The following is a 22,261-nucleotide window of genomic DNA, read 5'->3' on the forward strand; positions in this document are numbered from 1 at the left end:
ACCACTCCGATGGTTGGTCCAATCCATCTTGGTTGTGAACCCTGTTTATAATCTATAAGGAACTGATAACATTGTCTTCTGTGTGTGACTCCGTACACCATGTTATCTACAATATAGATTAATTGGACACTTGCATAAAAACTAAATGCAATTATTGACTAAATATAATTCTCATTTCAGAATGTTTATTTACATAGCTAGGATTCTAGTATACATCCCAACACTTACGAGAGTCGGCACAACAAATGAGCAGTGATCTATTAAGTTATCACCAAACTAACAAATCACAATACTCTAAAGGAATCTTGTGGTACCCTAGATATCTTCGATATTCACCAATTTTGACATCCCGGATCTCTTAAAATTAGCGATGTCAAAACTCGAACGTTTTGTGTTCATGACTTTATCGCCACTAAGTCGACATAGTCCCTCGAGGTATAAGCCATAAAACACAGTGCAATACTTAGATGTCTTTCTTGAGTTCTCATGTCAATATCTCAAGTCCTAAGGGTACAGATGGATCAACAAATTATGATCCAAGAGCTCACACAATGATGAAATAGAGATCTCATTCATCATTCTCTTCAATGGTCGTTTTACACACATGTGGTATGATCACATGCTATGGTGTTCTTCCATCCTTATGGGCGTATCACATACAACATAATAAAAACACCATACGGTTCTTAGTCTAGCCACTCCCACTGCGGCTAACCCGAGTCTTACGACGTCTTATCATAAAACTCGCAACCGGCTTAATGAAGGCTTCACGGATTTGATTCTCATATCCTATGATTGATCCAGAGGGATCTCATCTTAATTCAGTTTAAGGCGACAAATAATAAAAAGAAAATATCTTGCTCGCTCTCATAGCGCCATAGATATAAATTTATCTCGCTCGCTCTCATAGCGCCATAAAAAATTGTCTCATCTTGCTCGCTTTCTTAGCGCCAAGGCGAATGACCCGTGTGAGGGGGTCCATTCAGAGCCTAGTGATACTTTTTCTTGATGTGTAAAGTATTCCATCCATAGACACACATAAGGAAGGAAAACATAATTACTTAATTGTCAATAAATATTGTGCACATTACAATTTACACAATCCCATATTTCTAATATGGGTTACAAATGCCTCCCTCGGGATTTGTTTAGTTAGTGGATCGGCCAACATATGACCTGTTGAAATGTGTCGAAGAACCACTAACTCCTTTGCAACTAAATCCCGAATGTAGTGATAACGAATGTCAATGTGTTTGGTTCGTCCATGGTATTTAGGATCCTTAGCATAGGCCAAGGCCGATGTGCTATCAACATACAACACCACCGCCTCCTTTGACAATTGTGTCATGGCCAATCGTTGTATGAAACTCTGCAACCAAACAGCCTCTTGACATGCAGCAGAACAAGCCACATATTCTGATTCCATGGTGGATAAAGCAATGCACGTTTGTTTCTTGCTACTCCAAGAAATAGCCCCTCCACCTAACATAAACACATAGCCTGAGGTGGATTTGCGTTCATCTTTATCACCAGCCCAATCAGCATCGCTGTAACCTCTCAATCTTAAGTCACCTCCTTTGTAACATAAGACAAGGTCTGAAGTACCACGGAGATATCGAAAAATCCTCTTAACTGCTTTCCAGTGAACGAGACCGGGATTACTTTGATAACGACTAACAAGACCCACCGCAAAGCTAATGTCTGGCCGTGTACATAACATGGCATACATTAGGCTTCCAATCGCAGCAGCATATGACACTTTAGACATTTCATTCTTTTCCTTATCAGTTTGTGGACATTGATTGATACTTAAAACACAACTCTTATCAACTGGAGTATCGATGGGTTTGGAATAATGCATCCGAAATCGCTCAAGAATCTTATTTATATAAGTCTCCTGTGACAAACACAGAAGTTTATTCGAGCGATCTCTAGTGATTTTTATTCCCAGCACATAATTTGCTTCACCCATGTCTTTTATCTGAAAGATAGAAGACAACCATTTTCGAGTGGCTTCGATAGATTCCATGTCGTTTCCAGCCAATAAAATGTCATCAACATATAATGACAAAATAAGAATATTTTTTGCCATACGTTTAACATACACACAGTGGTCTTCTTCAATCATCTCAAAACCAAATGAGATAATAGATTTATGAAATCTAAAATACCACTGTCTAGACGATTGTTTGAGGCCATAAATGGAACGTTTGAGACGACAAACTTTGCGCTCTTGTCCCTTTGCCTCAAAACCTTCTGGTTGAACCATATAAATTTCTTCGTCTAGTTCTCCATTGAGAAATGTTGTTTTAACGTCCATCTGAAAAAGTTCTAAGTCTAAATGTGCAACAATGGCTAGAATAAGGCGAATCGATGTGAATCTCACCACTGGGGAGAATGTCTCATCGAAATCTATACCCTCCTTTTGAGTATATCCTTTCGCTACAAGTCGTGCTTTATATTTGTCGATTGATCCATCTGCCTTGCGTTTGACTTTGAAAATCCATTTACTTCCAATAGCCTTACGCCCTGGAGGGAGGTCGACAAGTTCCCAAACCTGATTCTTACTCATAGAGTCCATCTCATCTTGCATTGCTTCCTTCCACTCTTTACTAGCAGATGAAGTTAATACTTCTTTAACAGAAGTAGGCTCATCATCAGCAAGCTGGCACACAAGGGCTTCCTCTTCAATCTCAAATCGACGACGAGGTATGTGTCCACGTTTGCTACGGCGTATCTGATCGTCTTGTTCTTCTATAGGTGTGCTCCCACTGGGCACAACGCTCCCACTATCATGATCATCTCTACTATCTCTGGCGGCTTCCTGGTTAGGAACTAATCCCCTCCCTTCGCTGGAAGATGGTAGAATATCATGAGGGTCATCCAACTCATGGAGATCAAGACTCTTTCCAGTGTCGCCGATACTAAGAAATTCTGTTTCTAAGAAAACAACATCTCGGGCATCTCTTTCTGTCATTCCTCCATTCGGATGTTGTCCATACATGACATAACCCTTAGAGCCTTCAGGATATCTTATAAAGATAAACTTTCTAGCTTTAGGACCAAGTTTTCCAAACTTGTGAGAAGTGTCATGGACATATCCCGCTGAACCCCATGGGCGTAGATTATCTAAATTTGGTTTTTCACCACGCCATAACTCATAAGGGGTGGAAGGAACTGACTGTGAAGGTACGCGGTTAAGGATATAGGCCGCGGTCATTATAGCATCTCCCCAAAAAGATATTGGAAGGTTAGCATGCGCCATCATCGACCTAACCATATCTAACAGTGTTCTATTCCGTCTCTCAGCAACACCATTTTGTTGCGGTGTATATGGAATAGTTAGTTGCCTGCGTATTCCTTTTTCTTCACATAAAGTTCGGCATTCCTTTTTCTTCACATAAAACTCATCTGAAAGATATTCACGTCCTCGATCTGTTCGAAGAATTTTTATGGTTTTGCCTAATTGATTCTCAACCTCGGCCAAGAAGTGTTTGAAGCAATCTAACGCTTCATAGCGGTGAGCGATCAAATAGACATATCCATATCGTGAATAATCATCTATAAATGTGAGGAAATAGGAAGCCCCTTGATGGGTCTTCACACTCATGGGTCCGCAGATGTCGGAGTGGATCAATTGTAAGAGTTCAGTGGCTCTCTAGCCTTTCCGAAAGGCTTGCGACATGCCTTACCGGCTAAACACGATTCGCAGACAGGAAAATTGACTTTAGCGAGTGAGCCAAGCAAGCCTTCTCGAGCTAACCATGTCATTCTATCTTGTCGGAAGTGTCCTAACCGAGCATGCCAAATTTTTGAATCAAGGTTATTATCAATATTCACCACATAAGACACAGGAAAATTATGATAATCCAAATCTAATTTAAACAAACCATCCATGAATAAAGCATGACCATATATAACATTATTCAAATAAATGTCAACTTGGTTGCTAGTAAAAGAAAAAGAGAAGTCTAATGCTAATAATGATGAGACTGATAGTAGATTATGCTGAACTCTAGGCGCATAGAGTACGTCATGGAGAGTCAAGACTCGTCCAGTTCTTAATTTGAGTTGATACACACCAACTCCAAGGACTTCCTCGCTGGAACCATTTCCCATGTATACTCTTTGCGATCTCGCTGAAATTCGGCGATAATCCACGAATCCTGCTCGATCCCTTGTTATGTGCTTGGTCGCTCCTGAATCAACTATCCATTCAGGATTTGTTCGAGCAACTAAGATATGCGAACAAACATGCACAGTTGGAGAGCAAAGAAATTGGAGTACCTTTGTCGGCTCAGTGCATTCACGAGCGAAATGTCCCAATTGCCCACAATTATAGCATTTGGCCTTTGACTTGTCTCTCTTTCCACCGCGCTTGCCTCTTTGGCGCTTCGGTGCCTGCCCCGCCTTAGAACTGGATGCAACATTTTGCCTCTTCCTTTTGAAGTTCTTCTTTGGACCCTTCTTGCCCTGTTGTCGGCCTCCTTGGGCGACAAGGGCAGTAGCACGCATAGCTTCCTCGCGCTCAGCCTCTAACTCCACATGGCGAGAGATGTCAGAAAAATTCTTAATGCTCTCATTGTGAGTGAGGATTTGTTTCATGTGAGTCCAAGAGTCTGGCAAAGATCTTATTATAGCTTGCACCTGCTGCTCATCAGTGAGATCGTGACCTGCAGACCTCAAGTCGCGGATCATGCTTGACATCATCCTAAGATGCTCAGTCATGGTCTGACGGGGATCTTTTCGGAGGGTCTCAAATTTCAAAACAAGAGCCCTTAACCTCGTGGTAGAGGTTCCTCCAAAAGCAATCTTTAAGTTATCCCACATATCCTTGGCAGTTTTACACTTTTCAAACTCGCCAATCAGATCATCCTGCATGCTGCTCAACAGTGTAAAGCGCGTGCTGCGATCTTTGTTGAACCATGAGTTGTAAGCCTCTTGATCTCTTCGGTGTTGTGCGGTGTTGCCTTCTGCAGGCGGGGTCATGGAGGTAGTAATGTGATCAAGTAACTCTTGCTCGTTCAAGAGATATTGGATTTTTCGATGCCATATGTCATATTAGCGCCATCTAACTTATCCCCTTTCGTTAAGTCAGCAATAACATTCTTTGAGGCCATGGGTGAATCACTACATTTACAATAATAATGAGAAGGCTAAATTGACAATTCTACACATCAGTCTATTTGATTCAAAATCTACACTATAAAATTAAATATTCTCCATATAATAAGATCGAAAGTAGACTTAGAGTACTACAATCATATCCCATTTATATAAGAATATTCAATATTATTAAGGTAATTTCAATCAAATAATGTAAAGAGAGAGGAACTAACATCTCTCAATTAATAAGCATGTATATACTAAACATGAATATTTAAATAAAAAATTAACAACAACTAATCATGTTCAAAAGATATTCTAATAATTTTGAACAATAATTAAACATTCATGTTCAAAAATAATTAATCATGCATGTTTGGAAAAACTTTTCTTTAATAAAGGGTTCAACACATGATTTTAAATTATCGGATCATATATAGATTGCTTGAATATAAAGTGAATGGAAAAAATTTGCATTATAAGATCAAACTAACTAATACAATTTATTGCATGGACTTAAATAAAACGATTTCATAATCATGAAGCTAACAATGATTTGAAGTACTAAGAAAATCATGTCTAAAATTGCGATAACATCATAATAGCTAAAACAATTATTTGGAGGCGGGTGGGAGTCATATCACGGCGCCAGGGAACATGTCGTATGTGACGCCGGACTCGTCGTACTGCCAAATTTTCATTATGGTGGCGACGAGAGATCGATCGGGTCAGCATTCATTGCTGGTCCACGTCCAATAATGCGGCTAAGTCGAGCTCGACCACGAGGCCCGCTCAACAAAATCACATTAGAGCGGCGTCTTGCAAGACGGTCAAGTTCACGTCGCCGACGAGCAGACGCCCTCACGTGGACCTGTTCCCCCGGGAAAATACGTCTGGGCATAGGTGGACCACTTCCGCGCACACCTGCAATAGTGCCTGCGCCACGGTCGCCTCCACGCTCGCCTAGGCTGCTGACCTCTCAGTGCGCCACTCGGCCACGGACGTCTCTGCACCTGCGTGTGAGGCGTGCAGGGCCACTGTCGGGGATGTGGCTGCGGTCTACGCAGCCTCTGTGCTGGGCCGCCGGGCCACCGCGTTGGTTCGCCCAGCCTGCATGGTGACGGGCGTCCGCAGCCGGCCAACTCGCGTGATCGCGGATTGCACGACCTCGCGAGAGGCCGCGGTCGGCACGTCCGTGTGCGTTGCCATGGGCCATGAGACTTGCATGGTCGCGTGAGCGGCCGGCATGGTCATGGACGGCACGCCCGTCCACATGGATGTGAATCGCGTCCCTCGCAGGCTCGCGAGCAGCGCCTCCGTCCCGCACGGGAATGTTGACCGAGCGAGTCGTGGGAGAAGCGCGCAGTGCTGCAACATAATCCCTTGCAGTCATCAGTCGCCGATATCCAATTGGCGCCACAGACTCCTACGTGGGTGTTGGGCCACTGCCAACCATGCTATCCCCATTGTTGTCGATGGCGATCTCCGTTGGTTCAAAATCATCTTCTTCCATTGCAGCAAGTTTTTGCGCATAAAGATCATCCGATGACATCGTGGAGAGAGAAATGTGAAAGCTCTGATACCAATGTTATATCTTGATGGAGGTGAGTACCTTGTCCGTTGCGGAATCTCGTAGGATCGGGAAGAAGTCTATAAGAGTCTTCTTCGTGGTTTCTCGCTCCAAACGCCTCGGGATCCGATGGTGATTTCCTGTTGGAGAAGTCTCGTACCGAGAGAGAGGGAGAGAAGGGGAGTCTTGCGCAATTCCTTTCCAAGAGAGGAAACTTGGCTTGCACAATTGAATGAATGGGGATGATATCTCCATACCTTTTATAGCAACTCAAAGGTTGCATTTGACAACCTTTCCCCTTCGGCAACTTTTCCAAGAGTTGTCTTTGGCAACCTTTGGAAAAGTTGTGCCCGTTGAGGGCAACAACCGGTGACAACAGGTAACAGCTAGAATGACATACATGACATCTTTGTTTAATGAAGAGTATTGAATACCACCATATCATGAGAACTTTGAGTTTTAGAAGAAATTGGTGGACCTTGGTGTACAATCAGTCGTGGAAAGAGTTTCACCATGCTCTAGGGTTATTGATGGCCTAAAGATGAAGAAGAAAAGAAGATTAGAACTAGAAATTGGATGGAGCACCAATTTGAGTTGTATGAGAGCAATAAGAAAATTTGGGATTTTGTAAAATTGGTGATGTCGAAGAGAATCTTGGATAAGGTAAATGAAGAACGCAAGGATTCATGAGACTTTTTGAGTCAAATTGTGCATTTTCATAACAATCCCAAGAAAGAAGGAAAAGTCCAAGATGAAGCAATTAAAGAGGTGTTGAAATCGTCCCGGTGCAATGTGCACGTTTACACGTTTCACAAACGTGCGCAACAGAAATAAATAAATAATTAAAACTAATTATTACACAACACACGCATGGAAAAATAGAAAATAACATATACTAGCCATGGCAGGAAATTAAAATTTACAGAATAATAAATTATTCTAAACGCGTACCTCACAGATGATGATGTTGAGCCGTGTTGACATTAATCTAGCGGTCCTCGTCAGAATCCCGTCTCTATTGGTGATCCACGCTAAACTCCCGTCTGGACGGCTTTAGAAGTCACAAGTCGCGTCATCGTCTTCGGTACTAACCGATGATCGATGACGATCGAATTGAAAGAAAACCTAATTTTGAAAACCACGCAACAACATTTATCGTGATTATTCCGGAGCTTTCTAATTATCATCGAGAATCGTATTCCCGATATAGTTTTTTGGTGGTAATCTTTGATCGCCGATTTAGGACAAATTGATCAAAACTATTTCGATGATGATAAATCAATTGTCCGGACACTTCGCAAGTTTCCGACAATGATAAATCCCAATAACAAAACCACTAATTTCCGTCAGCATCTTCAAATGGTTGGAAACAGTTTCCGAGCCATTGAAGATGTTCTGGTAACCAGCGGCAGCTGGATGAACCTTTTTCATAGTGGCTGTTACCAGAAGTTCTTCACAAAGAACTCCGGCATCTGTTTAAAGCAGTGGACCGAGCTTCAACCAAAAGAACAACAGACACACCACAGGCATAAACCACAATCCCAAATATGCGCTCGAGTTTTCGGCTGACGAGGAGACCGCGAATCACGGTTCGGCTCAGGCAAGGAAATCGCGATTTGGGCGTGGAAAGCCAACAGTCAGCGAACCCAAAACGCACGATGTTCCTCTACGTGCTTCAAACTCCGATCATCCTCCTGCTGCTCTGGCGAAGAAGCTGGTGGGCGTACTAGGGAGGAAGAAACGCTGCGCTTGGGAGGCTGATCGGAATCAAGCCCTACTTCTCGCGCTCACACGCTCGGCCACCGGTTGGGAAGGAAAAGGTCGCCACGCTCGTGAAGGAGAGGGAAGCTCAGCTAGAGTTTTTAGTTGCTCCATGCGCTCGCGAAGGAGGAGGCAATGGCTGGGGTTTTCTTCTCCCTAATATCGTCGTGCTCGCGCCCGAGCAAGTGGAGAAGAAGACGAGGATCGACGCTGTGTGGAGAGAATCGCAGCCGGTGTTGTGCTCTTCTTGCTTCTCCGGCGGCCGGCGAGCAACAGGTGACGGCGCGGTGGGCGGCGACACTCGCACGGGAAGGAGAGGCCGAGGAAGGAGATGAACAGAGGCCGCCTCTATTTTTCCCCCGGGCGAGAGAAGCTACAGGGATGGCTTTTAAACCGAAATCAAATTAGGTTTAGGACTAATCGGTTTGACTGGACCAGTTTGAGAAAAACCAAAATCTAATTCAGATGGGATCGGATTGGATTACTGTAGTAAATCGATTCATTTTTGATTCGCTTGGTTCAATAACCAAATGACATCCGATTTGATCCAAATCAGTTTTGTTTAATTCGTCTTCACAAGATGAAGCTTTTCATCTATTCCGTTTTGCCAAAACCTCTTCCATCATGAATCAAACTAAGTTGGTTCATTTTAGTTCAAAATCAAATTATTTGATTCGCTAATCAAAATACCTCTGATTTGAATGAAATCAATTTCGTTCATTTCGTCTTCATAAGATGAACTCCATCATTTTGTCCATTGTCTGGTCTAACTAGATTTTGTTTCTCTCATTCTAAGAATTCAATTCTCAAACTCATTTTAAGTCCTTCGGAGAACTTGTAGTGTGTGTGACCCAATAAGTTTCAGGTTATGTTGGTCGTCCGTAATTAACCATTAATTATGGAACAATCATGAGTGGCACCTAATAGTACATTATGATCCTCAATTGATCAAAAAATCAACGATTGATTCTAGAACATCTTGTAAACCCTTCAACAACTACAATTAAGCATATTTCGTTCCTTTCACCGTCTTATATCCGCTTGGTTCAGGACATGGTATATGTGTTGGTCCCTACTAAGCTGACTATGTCACACCTAGCCCAAGATAGTTTTCTTGTCCTATGGATTCAAGTTACTTATACATGTGTCCAAGAGTACAGTACTCTTGACATGTAATACTTTGACCAAAGACTTTTAGTAATAATCCTAACAAGCAGCCGCAGAGTATACGTCTCCTTTTCCAAGGAGCGGTGAATCCTCTATAGACTATTCAAATACCTTCAGGCACTTTGACTTATACCCAATCATCCCCGATCCACACCTCCTTGGAGATACTTGCTTAAGATGTCAAAGTATAAGCCTCCATGACCAAGGTGACTTGAATACCGCAAGTCAAAGAAAACTCGCACTTAAGCTACACTGAGATCTTCATTGACATATGTATAGAATCATATGAAGTCTCAAGACATGTCACTCCAATGAACTAGTTACCTTTAACTAGCATCCACATTTAACTTTCAACATCCAATGTCTCCACCAGTGAGATCAGCTGCTTAATTAACCAAGGAGTCTAAACATGCTAATCTTGATAAAATCGATGACGTCCATGCTCATCAATTCCTCGACTAGGGATAATTTCAATACATTCATAATTACACATGTAGAGATGTTCACTAGTTGTGATCCAATCATAAATTCTCTTATGTTATGAATCGTATTGTAGACATTCAGTATTTGAGTCTAAGATCCAATCAAACACATATGCAATATGCACTCAAATAGTGAATTACTATTTATCCAATAAATAGTATAACCATAAGGTGATTGTCTTATGACACCTCTCAAATTTAACAAGAGAAAGTAGTGGAAAGTGAAGAAAAAACAAAATCTCCACAAGAGGTAGAAAAGTCCAATAATTGACAAAGTGATAGTGTGGCGGGTGGCTCTACGGCGTTGGACGTCTTCTCTACGCGGCGGCAGTGAAGCGTAGAGGATGGTGCTGGTCGACAGGGGATGGCAGCGATACTGTGGCAGGTGGCTCTACTTCAGGGTACGCGAGCGATGACGAAGAAAGGGAAGGAGAAGGGCTCGGTGGCTAGGGTTTCAGCCTCGCCCTTGCCACGATCTTATATCGTACCCTCCTCTGCAAGGATCTCGGCGTCGGACGCGGGCGTCGGCGTCGCGGGTCGCGCGGAGAAGCAGGGACGACGGAGGAATCGCGGGTCGCGCGGGGTAGGCGGGCGAAATAGCTATTTAGTTTTAATGAGGAGTAACACTAATTCTCAAACTGGGATTTGGATTTGGGCTAAACCGACTTAAAAATCTAGGGTTTACTGTAATCATTGAATCGGTTAATGTAGCGAACTAGGTTCAATCTTGATTCGCTTGGTTCACTAACCAAACAACTTCTGATTTGATCCAAATCAGTTTTGTTTAATTTATCTTGCGAAGAAGAATCTTCTCATCCATTTTATGTTGTCAAAACCTCTTCCCTCATGAATCAAACTAAGTTGATTCAATTTGGTATAAAATTGATCCACTAAAAAAATAATAATAATAATAAAATAATTCTTCGTATCTTACATTACCACTTCTATTCTATTGTGTTAATTTGGTGTTGTAGGAAAATATTAGTAGATTAGGTTGATCGGACACTAAGCAAAAAAAGAAGTCCAAACATGACAATTGGACCGGATGTTTGACGGGTAAGTTAAGATAAGTCCTTAAGAGGTCTTTCAAATGAAAGACAATGAGGATGTGTCCCATTTGGGCAAACCTTAGGTATTCATGCGACTAAAGAAACCAACAGAGGTTTCTAAGTTGAGCTCAGACAGTCTTATCTGTCAAATTAATCCATACATGTTTCCAACTCATTTTTGCAAGATTATTATCATGTCTATTGTACTAACTTTGTTATAGAAAAATAAAGTTCTCTGGGAGTTCAGTCGACCGATCAAAGTGGATAAGCATAAATCGATTTCAATCTAAGCTTAGAAGGAAACGAGGGTTTAATCAATTGATCAAGATGATAAGTTGACCAAAAATGTATGGAAACTGAAGATTAGATGTGATCGAATCATACAATAGAGGAATCCTTGGAGTTCAGCCAATTGATCAGGAGGATCAATTGACTAATCAAGCGGATTACGTGGGATCGATCTGATTAGATTAGAGCAAGCAAGGAAAAATATGAATCAGTTGACTGATAGGGCATTCAATCGATCAAAAAATCTTGAAATCAAGCACAAACATGGCGAGATATGATTGGGTTCAATCGCTTGATCAGGAGGATCAGTTGACCAGAAAAAGACTATAAAAGAGTCTTGGGATTTGAGACTCAACAACATAATTCTCTATAATCCAACGCTCTCGTCTCTCTATTTAAAGCACATTATGCAAATCTTAATTCTATTAAGTTGTCATCAGTAAGTCTTTTATTTACTTGTAGTTAAATTAAGAGATATTAGTGTATTACTATTCTCTTCATCTTCTGTATGAGTCTTTCTCCTTCTCTAAAAATTTGTGAAGATGAGAGCATTAGTGAATTACATATCCAAAATGATTTACGAGATTGTAGGCCTTGGAGTTGTAGTTGATGAACTGTGAACCAAGTAACCGATCAAGTCTATTCATTTTTAATATTTTTGCTGTGTATTTGTTTTTATAAAAAGAAAAGAATAATTTTTAAGCGCGATATTCACCTCCCTTTATCGCCTTTTCGGTCTAACAAGTCTAACGTTCGCAACCAATCTTATAAGATTAATGGCTCTCCACCAAGATTCCTGCTATCCATTAGTTGACTAATATTTCTTTAGTCGACTATCTAGCCGCCTAACTCATGAATAAAAATATTTTGTTTATTGGTAATTCAACCTTAATCGATTGCCTAGTAGACTCAATCATCAGTTGACTGGATCATCAACTACTCCATCTAACTCTAAGACCGAGTCTTTGTCTAAGTCAAGTCTACTCAATAAGTAAAGTACAAATCATACATAGACTGTCGCCTCATTTAGACTTCTCTATTAGGAGGTCACACCTCTAGAACTTCTTCATCTTGTCAAAAGGTCTTGCCTTTAAGACTTCTTGTGCTAAGAGAACTTATCATTGGAGACTTCCTCATTTACTTAATATCACTCAATCTTGACTAATGAGAACTTCTTGTGCCAAGAGACCTTGTCTTTGAGAGTTCATCATCCGTATAGTGTCAATCAATCATGACTTATCAGAGCTTGCACTTACCAAGAGGTCTAGTCTCCGGGACTTCTACTTTTCTAATCTTAGGTCTATCTTGAATAACTCAAGCTCTTGGTATTCCCTCTTTATTTAAGCTATTCATTTCATTGTATATGAGAGGAGCCCAAATTTGGGATTATGAGAGGTTCGCTCCAATACCTTTTGCAAATGAGTGGTTTCAGTAAAACTTAGTGGGAGTAAGATACTAGATGTGTCATATGTAAAATTAGGGCAGAGATCTTCAAACTACGTTACATCTCCTGTTGGCTCCGGTAGCTTGTCAAGGAGGATGCAAACTGATATGGATCATTGGGACTAGTGTTCAACACTATCTCCGTAAACGATATTGCTCCACTACAGGTGCTTACGAATAGCAGCAATTCATTCCCAAGATACAACGACGACGTCTCGGAATAGTAACACTTTAAATTTTGAGACTAGTGAACCTTCTCGTAGGCTTTTTGGACTCCGAATGCACAAGATGAGATGAATGCTCAAAGAATGAGAAGAATCGATGAATTCGATCAAATTTCCAGCATATGGAGGGATCTATTTATACAAAAGGAAAAGGTAGAATACCCTTTGGTGAGTGACTATGTCTTTTGGGCAGGATCGATCTGTGTCGTTCGATCTGGAGGGTTGTAACCCTTCATCCAGATTGCCCTCTTAATCCCATCTATCAGATCTGGAGGGTTGTGACCCTCAGATCTCCCTTTTGTCATCAGTCGTCAGATCTGGATCTAAAGATTTATTCGATATGATGCTTCAGATCAAGCACCATCATCAGTGGTCAGATCGTGACTCTTCGCGATCCAACACTCCAAATCACATCAATGCAATCCATTACACCTCTTTGATCAATGGTTGCCATCCGTTCGCCCAGTCAGCAATCTAGTCATCTCTCCTTGCCCACGTGGATGCCACATAGGCACCGCAACGTTATATGCGAGCCTGACACATCACCCGAGTGCTAATTAACTCTCAAGATGAAAGTTATCCTATAGATGTTGTATCTATGCCTATTTGAAATGCAAATCATAGTATTCATTCTTATGGGAATGGGAAGGAAAAGGAAGAGATACTCTTTCTAGAAATATGGGCAAATGGAAGTTTAACTCCTAAGGAAGCACTTTATGAAGCTTTTCGTAATTTGATTGATTTATTTATTCCTTTCCTATATGGGGAGGAAGAGGATATTAATTTTAAATTAAAAGAAAATAAAAATAGGTTTATTCTACCAATTTTTACTTTTCAAGATATATTAACTAATCTAAAGAAAAAATGAATTGCAAAGTGCACCGACAAAGCGCCCATTGCACCCATTGCATGCGTGACGCATGACGCGTGGCGGGTGGCGGGCTCACAGGTGCGAGTACCTGCTCGCCCGTGAGAAGAGAGCACATGGACTTTTTGTGTTAACTCTATTAACATAGCAACATTAATAAGGAAGGGAAGCTCATCGAAATTCTTCGATGTGGGACTATTTCCAATGCACTTCCTTATATAACATTAATTAATAATTAATGTTATTCTAAGCTGATTTTAAATAATTAATTTCTCATTTACTCTTAATCGGTTTTGAGCAAATTAATAGTCTAGGTTTATCTACGTGAAATGTAGATTTCAATTTTGAAATCAATTACGACTTTCATCAGTTGATGGCACTCTGATTTTTTTCATAAAATCATATTGGTCCATTAAGACCCCAATATCCAACATCTCCATGGAAACATATTGTGTTGTATATTTTATAATTCTACTGCACACTCATCTACTTGACAAGAACAAAGTCACACATACAAATAACTGATGTTTGAATTGTTTTTGTTTTGAATGAGAATTTTATAAAAATTATATAATAACCCTAACATAAAAATATCATTTTCAAAAATATAAAAAAGAGAAATACCTTCCTTCGAGCCCTAATGGTACAGTGATAAAATATTTAATAAAATAATAAAAGGATTAGAATTCGATTTTCGAATGAATATTATATAAATATATATATATATATATATATATATATATATATAATATCTGAATTATATATATATATAAACAATATGTTGTACATTTTATGTTGCACACTTCATGAATATTTAGTATAAATATATTTTTTTTAATTTAAGATTTAAGGTTTAATATTTAGACTAAAAAAATTGAAAATTAAAAAAAATATATTTATAGTAGATATTGACATTTGTCAGAAGAAGCTGTGCAAAACATCTTAAGGGAGCATTAATGCAAAACCATTTGTCAGAAGTTATACAGATTAAGGGATTGCTAACAAATGTGCTGAAATTAATGCAAAACCATTTGTCAGAAGAAGACATGTACAAAACATCTTACAACTTGTAATTGAACAGGTATGCTAATATCAGATAAATTCCTTTTATATTTTGTTTGGAAAAACTTGTACTACATGCAATATAAAAATAACTTGTTAACACTGCATTAGTTTTGTCCATTAGTTTAATTAGTTTTAACACTAATCACGATGAATTCCTTATATTGTTATCTTTGTTCAAAATTTACATACTTTTTTATAGGTTTCAAATGCTTCAAGTAAGCCAAATGATCAAAACAATTCAGGATCTCAAAGTTCATGAAGATCATGAATATAGTAGGTATTTAATTTGATTAACTTTCATTAAGATTGATGTTAATTTTGTTAAATACTTACTTATATTAATGCTTCATTATAATTTAATTTACAGGTGATAACTAAAAGCGAAGGTGCTCATTTTGTTGATTGTTGGTGATTCATGTCTATCATGTTTTGGAATTGTATTTTGTATGCACCATATATATGTACTTTATGAGAGCATAATATGTTATGTACTTTTTTAGATTTGATGATTCCGTTTGTTTGTAATATTGATACATATAACTTTTGGATATGATTTATTTTTAATATAATTAGAATCTTTTTTAAGATGATTGTTATTCTTATATAAATTTAAATATATAAATTAAATTTTAATTTTTAATTTTTTATAATAAAATTGTGGTTATAAGCTATACCCACGGGAAAAAATATCATGTGACTATAAGCTATATCCACGGAAAAAATGTCATGTGGCGGTTAATTATACCCACGAAAAAAAGGCTGTGAGTAATTATCTAGCCATTATTTGTGATGATTTTTAGTTCTGTCACTAAAACTTATAGTGACGTAATGAAATTCGTAGGTATAATTCGAGGTATTTTCTGACGGTAATGGTTACCGTCATTATATGTTACACCCACGGTAAAAAAATCGTAGGTAAAGGTATATTAAAAATGACGGACACAGACGTCCGTGGGTATAGGTTTTTGAGGTCTATACCCATGGTTTTCATGCTTTTACATATGATTTTTTACCGTGGGTATATGACAATTTTCTTGTAGTCACAAGATATACAAATACAACATACACTCTGTGCATCTTATAATGTGTGACTTATCCATGATAGAAGATTCGAAGCTTCCGGAAGTATTCTAAGGGCCTGAAACAGTAACAATGTAATTTTATTTTATTTTTATTATATATATATATTTACTTACAGTTAAGTCATTTGAGATTTTTTCTTTAGGGTTTAAGGGTTGAGTTATAGTATTAAGCATAAAAAAATTTTAAAATGAAAAAAAAATTTAGTTGTTCATGGGATGTGCCGGGTTGTTATCTTGTATTTTTTATTCGGCACATTTCATGAACTAATTTTTTTTTTTCATTTTGAAAATTTTTTGTGCTTAATCTATAACCCAACCCTTAAATCCTAAAATAAAAATCTTAAATAATTTAACTGATATCCCGCGCGACGAAAAAACACGACTCCCGTACGCGACCGCCCGACCTCCCGCCGTTCATCGCCGCCGTTCTTCGCCGTCCGGTCACCGCCGGCCACCATTCCGGGCTCGTTGGAAGCGCAACTCGACGGCGCACACATCGGCACCGGATTCCGACCGGATTGGGCCGGAATCCGGCCGGAATTCCGGCCGAAACACAGCAGACGCAATGAACGCCGATTTCGCCGGAATCCGGCCGGATTCCGGCCAAATCGGGGCCGGACTCCGGCCGCGGTCGACGCGCCCGGCGCCGGCGCGTCGACCGCGGCCGGAGTCCGGCCCCGATTCGGCCGGAATCCGGCCGAATTCCGGCCGAAATCGGCCAACAGTGTCTGTTGGCTGATTTCGGCCGGAATTCGGCCGGATTCCGGTCGAATCGGGGCCGGACTCCGGCACCCGCCGGACCGCCGGTGAGTTGCGGTTCCAATGGGTCCGGTCCGGCGGCAATCGGTGGTCGGACGGCGATGAACGGACGCCGGAAAGCGACGAACGTCCGAGGAGAAACACTGTGCAATCGGATGGCTGAGATCGCTGCGCGCACGATCGCGCACCGGGCTGTTGCGCAGGATATCAAATTCCTATATATATATATATATTGAGAATTTTAGGGCTATTATAAAAGGATGACGAACAATAACGTCATCGATTTTGTTCACCATTGGCATTCACCAGCGCAAAGCAATGTTCAGCGTCCGAATCCACTCTCTCGACGACCCCGGCTCTGCGCCTTTCCGATCTTCGTCCGATCTCATCGATGACTGCGTCGGCGATCCCCAAGAAGCCGCCGGTACCAGTCGGAGCACTAAGCCAAACCCTAAGGTCCAGCTCCTCCGCGGCATCGTTCATCTCTACCGCACCCTCTCGCCACCGCTTTCAACTTCTTCTTCCTCCTCCTCGACCACCCCCCAAGTTTCTTCCGACTCCACCCTCCCGGTACATTTCTCTCTCTCTCCCCCCTCTCTTTCAGCCTGCTTACTTCTATTATTCCATTTCTCTCGTAGCCCGTACGCGGCACACTTATCTTGATTCTTGCCGTGCCATGTCACGTCTCCCTGGAGGATCTCTTTCAATTCTGCGGCTCCATTGACCGGTCCTCCATTATCCAAGTCATTAGGTACTTAATCGAAGTTGAAGCGAATGAAGAAGAGTTGGGAGGATTCGAACTTCTTTGCTTCTCGTCATCGAAATTTTTGGATTTTGATACAGTGGCTTTGCAGGAACGATGCATTTGAAGATAGGTACAGTGTGCTCGTGAAATTTGATGATCAAAATAGCACAGATCAATTTTATCTTGACGCTAATGGATGGCGTTTTTCTGCAGAGGTAAAGTTGTATCTTAAACTTAGTTACTTCATCTAAGTGCCACTGCTTTTGGTACCCTAAACACCTGATTCTTGTTGGCATTGTAGGGAGAGGTTTGTCACCTTCTGTTTATAAATTCCGTGGAGTTCACTGATCACACGAAGATTGCAGGAACTCCACCAATCGGATCAACAGAGTTGCCTACATGCCCTGTTTGTATAGGTGATATTATGGTTTTAGAATACTTTGGTTTATTCACTTTATATACCACACTATTCGTATTCTTCTAGTTCATGGGCGCCTTTCTTTTGAAAAAAATAAAAAAATAAAAATGGAAATTCTTCTCCACAGTAAGTTAAAATATTCAAATTTTGTTTTTGTTAAACTTTAGTTTAAGTTAGACTTTGTTGGTTCCTTAACCTCATGGACAATTACTGGATGAGAATTTGAGACTCCGAAAATCAATTATGTACAAACTTTTTATTTTGGAAATTATTATGAAAGAACAAGTAACTGATTTTATTTGTCAATATAATTTTCATATAAAATCTTAATGCTGCAAATTCTTGAGATACAATTAGTAAAATTAAAGGAAAAACATATGAAGTTAAAGGGCCCCAACCAAATCATAAACATTACTTGAAATGTGAAAGTTGTCAACTAAGGTAGGAAACAAGGATGAGGAGAGGAATGAATTATGGGAAGATTAGAGAAGCAATGCAGGGAAAGTTTGTATGAACTGTAGGAGAATGTAGAGGAAGAGGGGACGAAAGGGAGAAGGATAAGTGGGAGGACAGAGGGCAGAAAAGAGGTGGAAAGAAGTGGTTAGTATCATTATGATTGTCATAACTGTAATATGAATCTTAGAAATTAGAATGTTTACAATCATACAATCCAAAATTAGCTTGTATGATCGAAATCCCAACCAATAATGAAATTAGGATAGGATTGCATGAACCGGAATTTGGTCCTATATTGTCTCATCTTTGTTTAGGTAGTATTTCAATCCCGACAACCATAAGGTTGGATTCCTTAGATGGAAAATATAAAAAGGAGGGAAAGTGTCAAAAAAATGTACATAAATGATGGACCTCCACATGTACGATTGTGAAATTTTGCCTCCTCTCCCTCATATCTTCAATCTAAGTGATTAGATCTTTAATGCTAAATAGTTTTATTCTTGAAATTCTTTGGTCATAATTAACCTAGACGATCCACATCACAAATAGGAACAAAATTGAAAATTGGACTAAGATCTTATGAATTTGTCTTTGGTCCTATCATTTTTTGTCATGTTTTAATTCCACTTTCTATGTTGAATTGATAGGGAAGGCTAGAGGGGGATGAATATCCTATCGCTTTTGATTGCTCTTTCATCTACAATTATTATTAGTACGCAACAAAAAAACAAATAGAAAACAAAATACAAACAAGATAAATGCTAAGACAAAAAATTTTACGTGGTTTGGAACTTCGGCTCCTAGTCCATGACCTATAACACTTCAATGAGTTACTTTTTGAAATTCACTATCTTTTCTCTTTGGACATCTTCTGGAGGTGGCAAAACCTCTTATAATCTTCTTTTTCAAGATTAACACTTAGCAAAATAGAATTACACAATAGAACAAAAACAAATCACAAGATTACTGAAATACAAAAGAGAGAGAGAGAGTATGAGCACCTTCAACTTTTTGTTGCTCCTTTATCCCATATTTGTAGGCCATCAAGCCAAACTAGTTAGTCTTCTTTTAGCCTTTATTCTACAACCTGTATTCTATTTGCCCAAGGCCAATTCAGTTGATTACTTGCTGCCTCCAGTCAATTGCTTGTTGCTTCTAGTTCACTATTGATCAACTTTCTTTACCCAAACAAATACACAACATACACAAACCCAAACAAACACAAACATAAACATACACATAAGTATTTTTTTAAAAGGAAAATTAGCACTAGTGATTTTTTAAGAAAAATTTTAATATCAATATTTTTTCAATCACCTGCCCCTTACCAGACCACCCTAATTAGACATGTCTCCTTGAATGGATATACGTAGAGACTATTGAATTTCCAATTTTTTAAATAATATTTGTTGCTTAAATCTCCCTATTATATTAGATGGATAAATTGCAACATATGCTGTACTTTGTTTTTTATATATACTAAAAAACTAACTGCTGTGACATCAAGGAAAACAAATATTATCATCTACTTAGTTCAAATGTATGGATCCACGAGGTAAGGATACCAGCTGAGGGCACGGGAACACCTCTCACTTTCATAGAGTAGTCAACAGAAGAAGTTTGAAAATTATCAATATCAAAATTAGTAATGATAGGCTAGTTCAAGGGCATGAGGATGTTATCCAAGTCATGATACTTGGAGGGAGGTGATGACGACAATTTCTTCCAACAAAAAGGACAATTACTAGTGTCTAGGACAAGGAAAAATTATATGATCCATGAAGTGAATCAATGTTCAAATTGTTGGAACGGTAAAACAAAAAAGGGTGTGAATTACATAACTAAATTAAATTTTCTATTATTATAATCCTTGACCACACTATGTAGTTTTCTTTTTTTTTTATTTCCTTTTCTTTCACCCTTCCTAAAATACTATGAAGAGCAACACACTTTGAGAAATATCCTCAGAGATAAAATATCTAATATCTAAATCCAGCTATAGAATATTTGAGGGTTTAAATTACATTTATTATATATATATAGGTAATATGAGGAAGTTGAAGGAGTTGATGCTTAATAATGACAGTTGCATTTGTGCAGGTTGTGGTAGCCTTGATCCAAAGTGATTGATAGTGAGAGCAGGTTCCCCTATTGTCTATAAAATAGTATGACAAGAAAATATAAGAGGTTCAAGTCCATTTTTTTCTCTATGTGCTTAAGGTTAAAAAATATAAGAACTCATAATCTGGATCCAATTGATAAGTGTGTCATATGCTGTCTCACGGATTAGTGTTTCTTTTTTTCATATATGTGATGTTTCATAAACTCAAGAGAACACTTCAATTGTCATTTTATACCATTATGGGACTGTTGACCTTGCACAGGAAATATTTCCAAAGAGGGGAAAAAGTGATTACCTACCAACACTCAGCAACCAAAATCCCTTAACTAATTCTTTTGTCAAATCAAACTTTCCTCCAAAACATCAACAAAAGAAACCCTTTATATATAGTATACTTGGCACTCATTGGTCACGTATAGAGATCAAATAATGCAAGATGAAAATGAGAGGTAATTAAAAGGATTGTCATTCTCTTCCTCCTCGCCTTAACTAAATTAGTTTCAGATTCATTTGCAGGTTGGTGATGAAAATTAGAGTAGTTGTTTGTAATCCCAAAGTTCATGTGCTTGAGGGACAAAATTATTTCTTGTGCCTTTGAGTTTTTTTAAAGTGTGATTCACTGTCATTTATGCACCTAATTGAATTTGTGTGGCCTCAAGTTTTAAATGCTCACATGTCCTTTCCACCCTAGATGTCCTCAAAATACTTCTTTCTCATCTGCATTAAATTGTCCACGAAAAACACTAAATGCCTATCTTTTTTCTCAGAAAGCTTGTAGTTTGTTGATGTTTTTGTCACAAATTAGAGTTCTGCACAAGTCTTTTTGTACTCCTAAAGTGATAGATATATTGATTAGCCAATTTTAATGATTATTATAGTAGATTATGTATCCTGAAGTTGAAGTCGCCTACTAACTTATGTTTTGCTAGTTTTGATTTGATTTTGCATATTTTGTCTAGAAAGATTGGACAAAGACATCAGTGGCATTATTGCAACAACTTGTGACCATTCTTTTCAATGCTCTTGCATTTCAAAGTGGGTTAATTCCTCATGTTCAGTAAGTTCTTCCTGGATACTAATTGGTCTTCAGTTATTAGTTCTTTGAATAAAAATCTCACTAATGAGTTGGTATGACCTTCATCTTTATTCTACTAATTATTAGGTTGCACATATTCTTGTAGTTTCTTAGGTATTACAATTGGTTTTTTCTCCATAGGAAATGTGTATTAGTCCTTATGGCCAAGCTGAAATTGTATTGATTTTGAGCACAGATTTTGTTTTATTGGAAGTATGTGTAGAATTGCTGTAACAAGATTATTGCATGATGAACAATTGAGTTATGCTGCATTTGACTTATTACTTTCCTATGATATTCACTATTTAGCACTAGTTTATTAGAGTAAATGTTATAGTTATGCACAAGTTAAGGTACAAGGATATACTTATATACGTTTACATCTTCAGTTTTTTACAAATATACTCAGCTTCAAAGGGAATTCGGTAAAGAAATCATTTAAAGCTTTAGTTCACAATCACTAACAATGAGACATAGACTTTGATAATGAGCTAATCACTGAATCGACAAATATTCACCAATATAATGCAATTATTCAATGACTTGCACATTCTAGAGAGGACATTTCTAGTGTTTTAATC

General features: G+C 38.9%; 1 protein-coding gene across 1 annotated transcript; it reads left to right on the forward strand.

Moving 5' to 3' along the window:
• Window positions 1-17,170: 17,170 nt before the first annotated feature.
• On the forward strand, window positions 17,171-21,914 carry LOC141826378 (BRAP2 RING ZnF UBP domain-containing protein 1-like). Its single transcript, XM_074713619.1, has 6 exons — window positions 17,171-17,434; window positions 17,503-17,615; window positions 17,719-17,824; window positions 17,911-18,025; window positions 21,565-21,662; window positions 21,822-21,914. Exons 1-6 carry the CDS (start codon window positions 17,183-17,185, stop codon window positions 21,912-21,914), a joined length of 777 nt encoding a protein of 258 aa, XP_074569720.1. The 5' UTR covers window positions 17,171-17,182.
• The last annotated feature ends 347 nt before the right edge of the window (window positions 21,915-22,261 follow it).

Source organism: Curcuma longa, chromosome 4 (assembly GCF_044706935.1).
Source record: "Curcuma longa cultivar G26 ecotype Majalengka, Jawa Barat chromosome 4, ITB_CL_G26_1.1, whole genome shotgun sequence".
Classification (NCBI taxonomy): Eukaryota; Viridiplantae; Streptophyta; class Magnoliopsida; order Zingiberales; family Zingiberaceae; genus Curcuma; species Curcuma longa.